This window comes from Onychostruthus taczanowskii, unplaced genomic scaffold, assembly GCF_017590055.1.
Source record: "Onychostruthus taczanowskii isolate IOZ18803 unplaced genomic scaffold, ASM1759005v1 scaffold41, whole genome shotgun sequence".
NCBI classification, from domain to species: domain Eukaryota; kingdom Metazoa; phylum Chordata; class Aves; order Passeriformes; family Passeridae; genus Onychostruthus; species Onychostruthus taczanowskii.
In genome coordinates this window covers 1413951-1422675 of record NW_024501571.1, presented here as the reverse complement: position 1 = coordinate 1422675, position 8725 = coordinate 1413951, and the positions used below count along the sequence as shown (strand labels likewise).

Here is an 8725-nt window from a genome sequence, read left to right as displayed (position 1 = left end):
GCACTGGAACTGGGGCAAGGGAGAGGGGAGATCTCTGCACTTGGGGGCAGAGCAGAGGGGAACAAAGTGTGTGTGTGTGTTTGGGGGGAGCGGAGCAGGGAGGGCGCTCTCCTCCTTCCACAAGCAGGGCCAAAGAGGCTGTGGTGGGGGCAGTGCCTGCCCAGCAAAGAAGGCAAAAGGCAGGGACATCTGCGAGCACAGTTCTCTATCAGTGGAGCAGTGAGTTCTGCTGTTGGCAGCGATCCTGCTTCGGGAGGTTCCTGCTTGCTCTCCCCACAGGGAGCTTCTTTTTCCTGTCCCCACAGCAGGCTTCCCTCTCTGACATGGGCCACAGCAGCTTTCTTTTCCATGACCTGAAGGAGGGGGATCTTCTATAATGATAGTGGGAGGATTGATTAATTAATATTTTAGCTGTTTCGACCATCATGACTTCTGCTTGAATTCAAGAGGCAAAATTAATAGCCCTGCTTTAAAGTGCTACGGAAGTGGAATATCAAGAAGTGACTGATGAATACGATCATTGTTTGAGTCACTTTGTCCACTTTGTCATTTTTTCAGGTAGCTGCACTGGATGGATGTTCTTTAAGAAATGGTGGGTTAAATAAAAAGGAGGACACATTTCAGGCAATTTGAGAAACTTTTCTCCTCTTGTTATTTCTTCTCACATATACATGTAGATTACTGAAGGGCAGCTCTACCAGGGCAGCTCAATTTTTTAGGACGGAATTGTTCCCCAGGAGTGTATAAAAGTGACTCTGGAAAGAAAACTTTTCCAAAGATTCCTAAAAACTTCAGGAGTACTCTAATGCAAAATTTCAGGCACTTCAGGGCATTTTTACTTCAAGCTTCAAGCATTTCTACGGGAGTTCTTGAGAGACAGCATACTTAATATAGCCAACATCTCTGTTTGTAAAGTCTTTATTTCAGATAAGGGTAGAGGAAGGACATCCTCTAAGATGCAGAGGGTTAAATAGAAAGAATGATACATTTCAGGCAATTTGATAAACTTATCTCCTTTTATTAATTTTTCAAACATAGATATTCAAATATTATTTAAAAGCAGACAAGGCACTACAGAAGGGTAGTTCAATTCTCTAAACTAAGGGTAATTTTGCAAAACTGTCAACACTAAAGGGCTTCTAGAAGGAATGCTAATAAATAATTCTAATTAAAGCTACAGTTACAACTACAAATAAAGCTATAGCTACAGCTGCAACGACAGCTACAACTACAACTAAAGTACAGATACTAAACTATATTACTGCACTAAACTACAACTAAATAACTACATTAAATCTCTTAACAGGATAGGTTGCTGTCTTCGAGGTGTTCCAAGCAACCTCTGTCAGCTTCACTGTCTTCCGTGAGGATGTCCAGGTGGAGCCAGTTTCTGCCTCACAGACTTGGTCACCGTTTTAACTGGAAGGTGAAGGACAAGGCCACTCCGAGACGCGTCTGCACAGTGAATCCACGTGCTGCAGCATCTTCCTTCCGCAGGAGCAGGAAAGCAGCTTCGGGATTGCCAGTGACAAATGCAACAATTGTGCAGAGTTCACGTGGCTGCCATCGGGTGTGATGCCTCCAGCACAGCTCTGTGCAGGGAACTCCTCTCAGTGGCTGGAGAGCATCATCCAGAGGCGATATCGCAGCTGGCCATAAGCTTGCATCGCCTCCCTGTGGGTGGCCGGATCAAGAGCCAGGTGCTCGAAGAGGTTGAGCGGCTCAACCCCTCGCGTTGCCGGCGGCAAGCTGATCTCTGCAGGAAGCCTCTCACTGCCTTGCACAAAGTGCTCCAGGCGTTTCAACTGCAGGCAGCGGTGCAGGTACGCCATGACATCCCACAGCCGCCGTTCAAATTCCCGCCTGCGCCACTGGGACACGGGTACTGTGGTCAGCACGTGCATGACCACAGTCTTCCAGGTAGAGCTGGAAAACCCTGTGCCCCTCAGGATGCAGGTGAAGACCTGCAGGCATTTCAGATGCAAGCTGTGACATGGCAGCTTCCTGGCGATGTGCTGGAAGAATTTCGCCTCTGCCACAGCGTACGTCTCAGGCCACGCTGTGCTTGCAATGATGTTGGCCTTGGCAGGCTGACTGCTCACAAAGTTGATGGAGGCACCTTTCTGGGCCTCTGTGGGCTGGCTGACCACAAAGATGTCGGAGTCCCCTTGGCGCACCCCAAAGAGCATCTCCACCATCAGGCTCTTCTTGCCTTTGCTCAGCTGGAATTGGCAGGACCGGCTGCAGGGCTGAAACACCAAGTGCCATGAGTATAAATGAGGCACATGGAGCCACTAACATCTCACCAGCTGGTGGAACCAGTGGGAGGTCTTCTCCACATCCAGGTAGGAGCCGGTGCAGAGTGTCTCTAGGAGGCTGCGCTTGTGCTTCCGCCACAGCTCCTCCTGCGAGTCGTGCAGGAAGCACAACAGCTTCTCGCCCAGCTGCTCCCTCTTGCACGTGCACACCAGCTCCACGCGGACATTGAAGGTCCTTGCTGCCATCTGCCCTGCGCTGTTCAGCTCTAGGTGGAAGGCGTGCCCTGGCGGGGGATTCAGTGGGACCAGCACGCGGTACACCCCATCCCACTCGCGGGGACTCCAGCCCTCAAAGGCACTGCCCACACCGATGGCTTCTTGAGGCACTGGGTAGAAGCTATTGCTCACGCTGTCCACAAAGACACGCGTGAAGCTCTCCATCAGCTCAGCTGTCACTGAGCAGCCTCTCTCCAGGTCCTCCACAGGCCACTCTATGCCGTCAACTAAAAGGATGGCTCCCTCATTCCCAGCATCTTCGGTGTCTTCGTCTTCAATTCCACCACTGCTGCTTTCTTGCTTGTCACCATCACTGTCTTCATTTTCACTGGCAGCCACATTACCTTGTTTGTCTTCTTTTCTCTCCTCCTTGTTTTCCTCCACTTTCACATCACCTTGTTCTTCAGCCTTGTTTCTATCATTGCCATCTTCTTCTGAAACTTCCTTATTTTCTTCCTCAGCTTCAGCAAAGGCACTATGGGCAGCTTCATTCCCAAGTTCACCGCTATCTTCCTGCCCAGTGCAATCCCTGCTTCTCAGTTCACTGGCATCACTGCTTTCCTGCACGTTGACATCTGTGTATACTTCCTGTTGACTGGCATCACAGTTTTCCTGCACCTTGACATCCGTGCATACTTCCTGTTCGCTGGCATCACTGTTTTCCTGCACGTTGACATGTGTGTATACCTCCTGTCCATTTACGTTGTCCTCACCTTCATTCATATCGTCAGTGTTGCCTGTTTTCATATTTGCAACTTTAGCGTATTCTGCATTTCCATCTTCTTCTTCCTTTCCAGCGTCCTTGTCCTGCTCCACCTGTACATCCTTGTTTTCTCCTTCATCTACTTCATCCAGGTCTTCTGCCTTTTCAGTAATGTTGCCAGACTCTTCTTCAGGTCCTTCAACAGTATTATCTCCTGGCACATTCCCATCATTCCATCCTTCATCCTTCTTTAAGTCATTATAAACATCACTGCCTTCCTCCACCTTCATGTCACCATTCCCTTCAATGGCATCATCCTCTTCTTCATCTGCAGTCACAGGACTGCCTTCTCTGTCACTTCCACTGCCGTTCTTATAGTGACCACAGATGTCCACTGCTAGACAGACACTGATGTCAGGCAGATCATGCACTCTCACTAGTGCACAGAAGGAGAAAAATGTTGGGATTTCTGAAACTGCTCTGAATTGGACCTGCTTAAGAGATGTCATTAGTAAAATCAGTCAAAGAGTTTTGAACTGTCTTCCAAGCTGATGCCTCTTATCATGTATCTTCCCCCGTTCTTCTAGGAAAACTGGTTTTTATGTTATCCCAGCCTTCTTTCTACAAGGGAGCAAAAATTCGTCACTCTTTCAGTTTTGTTTCCCCTCATTTTCCAAGATTTAATAAAGTGAACACTCAGCAGAATAGTTTCATTTTCAAAAGAATTCCTGGCACCAATATGTTCTCTGTTTGCTTTTTCATCATATTTAAAGAACAGATCACTCTTTGGGGGAAGAAAATCCTGTGTGCAAAACACTGCATGAAACTAAACAATCCTTAAACGTGGCTAATTTCCGTGTGGAGCTGATGATTTAGCACTGTCATCCTTCAGCAGAGAAGAAAGAACTGCCTGTCTTTAGTTTACTTATGTAAGATGAAAAAAGTGAGGAGTGTGAATTTGATCTAGCTTCAATTTACTTCAGTGGCCAAACACTTGCCATGACTTCAGTGGAAGTGAGACTGCATCTCAATTCATTCAATGTGGAGAAAAACAAATCAGCTGAGCATACTGGTCTTGTTTATTAGATTTAAATTACTACCATAGTTGTTTTTAACAGTGCTACGTAAATCCTGTTCTAAAAGCCAAAGGTTACCTTCAGTCGTGCTTATTCGTATGTATTGTGTCACAATGGAGGATTCCAGGTCCTCTGACCAAGTCACAACTGTTCACAGCAAGCAAGGCTTGCTCTGGGGCATGGCCATATTCCCACATGGGAATGATATATGTTTGTGGATGTCACTGGTGACACCATCCAAATCTGGGCTCAGGCATCCCCCTCCGCCAATAAACCAGGCTGCACACTTTTGTAAAATAAATGCATTCACTGAGAACAAAGACTACACTAACTAAGATGTCCATGAAAAGCAGCAAAGTAAATCAAATCAATAGAGTTAAATTTGCAATTCGGAATCTGCATTTCTGCAGGGAAATTTTAGGATAGCTACAAATTGAAAAACGTTTAATTTTTGTTTTCTTTTCCTTAGAAGGCAATCAACCTTCTGGTTTGGCTGTTCTCTACTCTTCCTTATAAAGCAGAACTTAGAGAAATGCTCAGAAAATATGTGTGCAAGTACCTACCACTTAATTTAAAAAGATTACTACTCAGAAGATAAACAGAAACAAGACTGTCTATACTGTATGAATTAAACATATATGAATTAAGACACAGACCCTTCGATTCTTTAGTAAGTGATGCTGTCCTGAAAATGACATTAATGAATGCGACCGATATATGAAAACCTTCTGCATCTGCTCTAGCGGTTGGAATGAACATGTTAAATGAGGCAGACAAGGAGGATGTGCTGCTTAGGGATACTGAACATCACTTCTGTGCACACTTGAGGAGTTCTGCACTTTGGATGAAGGTCACAGGTTATCTCCAGCTGCATAAAAATGAGTCAAAAATACACACTGTTTCTCTTAGACTGAAAGCAGTGCTAGACAAAGTGTATTAAAATAAGGACTATTACTCAAAAATCACCCCCTGGTTTTCTAAAGATGACAATCTTCTATGAGAAGACAGTTTGTTACCTCCTCCCTATATTAAAGCTGTAACGTAATGATAAAAGCAGCTCAAACTTGTAAAAGTATCTAAGATACATAGATCAAATAAGATCTATGCAGTGAGAGCACCCTAAAACCATCACAAGAGCAGTGACAATTTCTGAGATAGTAATGACATGAACCAATCTTTAAAATTAAGTCTAGTGTATCAACTAAAGGTGGAGAATATATTACTTTGATTCTGTATTACAACATATTTCAATTGAATTGTGTGTAGTTTTAGTTTTATGCATGTACAAATTTTTAGAACACATTTTTAGACTGGGGCACACAATAAAGGAAATCCATCGTATGGCATTGCATTGATCCCCACATCACTCACTGGACTATCTTAGCATTTCCAGCACAGATTTCTACTTCTTAAGATGAAAACCCAGAGAACATGAAAACCTGTAACTGCCATTAAGAGAAGGTCTAAGATTTTAATTGCTGTCTGAACACAAAGGAGCTGTGACATGCTGTGGTTTCTTGAAGCACTCCTGCAGTTATAGACACATCTTTAATTACCCCACCCTCTCCCTCTTCCCCATCCACCACTGACTGATGCAGCTGGGAGATTCAGTAACTGCGGAGCAAAACCTTGCTTACTTTCAGCTCTCCTGTCCCAGCAAAAGCTCAGCTCTTCTGGGAAGATGGACCTATGCCATAAACACACTGCACCTTGAAGGGAATGAAACCTTCCCTTCAAAGACACGCAAGTGACCAGGTTTTTGGAACTGCCCGGTGTTGCCATTTTTCGTCTGTTTTCCACAAAGAAGGGAAAGAACCTGAATATCGTCTTCATGATATTTCAAGTCTTAATTCCAAAGAATAAAGATGCCAGGACTTGTCAGTGACATGACGAACAATTTCATGAGAACTGGCAAGACAGTTCATTTCTCCTACATCTTACTCACAGAAACCATGGAATTATTTTGTCTGAAACACTTGGGGGAAGGAAGGTAGATTTAATTCTGACAAGTTTATTAAATATTTAGTACATCTGACATCCTGTTATCAACAACAAAAATATTGTTTAATTATGATAAGCCATAGTGGTATAATTTATAATACAGAAGTGTGAAAAACAGCAGTGTGTATTTTCTTGTTCCATGTGGAAAACTACACACCTTCCACCCTCCCAAAAAGTAAGACAAGGCACAATAAATTATCATAATTCTCTTTCTTCTGGCTTTTCAGTTCCATCACAGCTCTCCAAATTAAGATTTATGTGCTATTTTGCATCTGTTTCTGTTGTTGATTTTCCCCCCCTACAGGGATATAGGTGGATACGTTTGGACAGGAAACAGTATCCCTCGAGCCAAACTGAAAGGTTTATAAAGTCGCTAATAAAAGTTTGGGTCAGGGCCTAAATATCAATCATCTGCTCATTGTCTTTTTAAATGAGCTCAGGCATTTTCCCAACCGCTCCCAGCAGGTCTTTGCCACTATTTTAAACTAAGATTTCAGCCATTTCTTTCTTTCCTGTGTTGACCTCAATAATTTTTCTTTCTCCCCTTCTTTACCTGCCAAATGCATCCATCAGGATTTTGCCACAGGCTATCTGCTTTTGAAGTTGAGAGGAATTCACTAATCGGGAGTGTCAAATCCATAATAAATGCCATTGCCATATGGTATATGCTGCTTTTGGGAATTATCTCAAAAGGCCTAGTTGCGAGAAGGCTGCCTGTATGTTAGGAGGGTTTTACTGCTAACTTTCATAACTCATGTCATGTCTTTCAGTTTCTGTATTCATTGGCTTCAGTGACTGCAACTGTTTCCTGAATTTATAAAAATGTTGTCAAGATCCCTTGATCTTGCTTCCTCCCTCTCTCTGACACAAACACATCCAAACACATCTATACACAGTGGAATAGCACGTGCAGTGGCATGCAAATCTAGCAAAAGAGAAGCTTGTAAATAAATAACATGTCATTCTGCTTACTCAATAAATTCCTCTGGGTGTTAAACTCATGATAAACGTATCATAAGCCCTGATGAAGGCTTTACAGCCTACCCCATCACACCATCATGAGTGCAATTCAGCAACACATAGAAGACATAAGTTTGAAAAACAGAGCAGAAATAGCTCCTATAAGGGCAGGGTGCTGACATAGCTGAAACATAACTAACTGGAGAGCATTTGCTTTAGCTAAGAAGACAGCATCATTGACACATCTCTGTGCCTATGGAGGTGTACTCTGCATTCAAAGCAACAAGAAATCTACCTTCTTTTAGAAACTGTCCACTAATACATAAATATCTCTGGGTTGAAACCCCTCAGATGGTACCATTCTCAACAGAACCACACACAAGACTAATAAATTCCATAGAGAAACGTGCTTTTGTGATCCAAAGAGGCAAGGAGAAAGAAAACCACTTATGAAGGTTTAACATACCAACACTGTGATAGAAAAAGAATTACAAAAATAAATGTCAGCCCCCTTGAAACACTTGAGGCAGCTCTCTCTTGACTTTCTCTGATGCTCTAGGAAGGTGTGAACGTCCTCCATGTCTCACATATCCCCACCAACCACATGGAAATGTCTCCAATGCGCCTCAGAGTGTTTCAAGTACCACTCCCCTCTAATTTATGTAGTCTGTTAATATCCTCTTGGAGCAAACAGAAATAATAGTTTACAAAGACAATTATATTTCAGAAACACGTGCCTCTACATGACAAAAACCCCCCAGAATTTAATACCATCCCTAGGAAGAATTCATCCATCCTTAAGGCTTCTATTATGTATTTCTGGGACTGTCTTCTGCTTTCCTGGTAAGTAATACAAATGAACTCCTGGCAACATCACATCAAAACAAAAGCAACAGAATCAGAAAAAAAAATACTGAAAAGTTTACCTTTATAGGAAAGCTTCAATCTCGGGATGTTTTGTTTTGACGTTCCAGTGACTGGAAGGAACAGCATCACTAAAGACAGCAGGCTGCAGGCATGTGGCACTTGCAAAGCTCTCATTCTGCTCTCTTCTTCTGTATCTTCTTTTGCACTACAGTGAAATATCTCCCCACTTTTCAAACAAGCCAAGTTTTATCTGGAAGAAAAAAAGGAAAACATCTGTAGACCTGTGTTTCTGCATAAATAATAATTCTGTAAGCAAGCCAGACCTATCTTTAAAGAGAAGCTAATTTAATTTCTTTCCTACAAAAGTATTTTTTTCTCCAGTACAAGTAAAAATGTTTTGTTTCTTTAATACTAAATTTACACATTTTGACATTGGAAAAATATGTAAACTTTTCAAACACCAGTGTCTAGCATAACTAAAGTTCAAGCACAAATTAAATTAATACAGTATCCACAAAAAGAACATTTGCCATTCAAAAGTGATCATGAAACTTGTTAGCTCATACTAGTCCACTGGATATCTT

At 42.8% G+C, this 8725-nt stretch overlaps 1 protein-coding gene across 1 annotated transcript; it reads right to left on the bottom strand.

Annotated features, from left to right (window-relative positions):
* Positions 1-1444: 1444 nt before the first annotated feature.
* LOC121340573 (inositol 1,4,5-trisphosphate receptor-interacting protein-like 1) lies at positions 1445-3281 on the bottom strand. The gene is given in 2 exon segments (XM_041413413.1): positions 1445-3122; positions 3222-3281. Coding segments are annotated over 2 exon segments (1572 nt in total). The 3' UTR covers positions 1445-1610.
* Positions 3282-8725: the final 5444 nt, after the last annotated feature.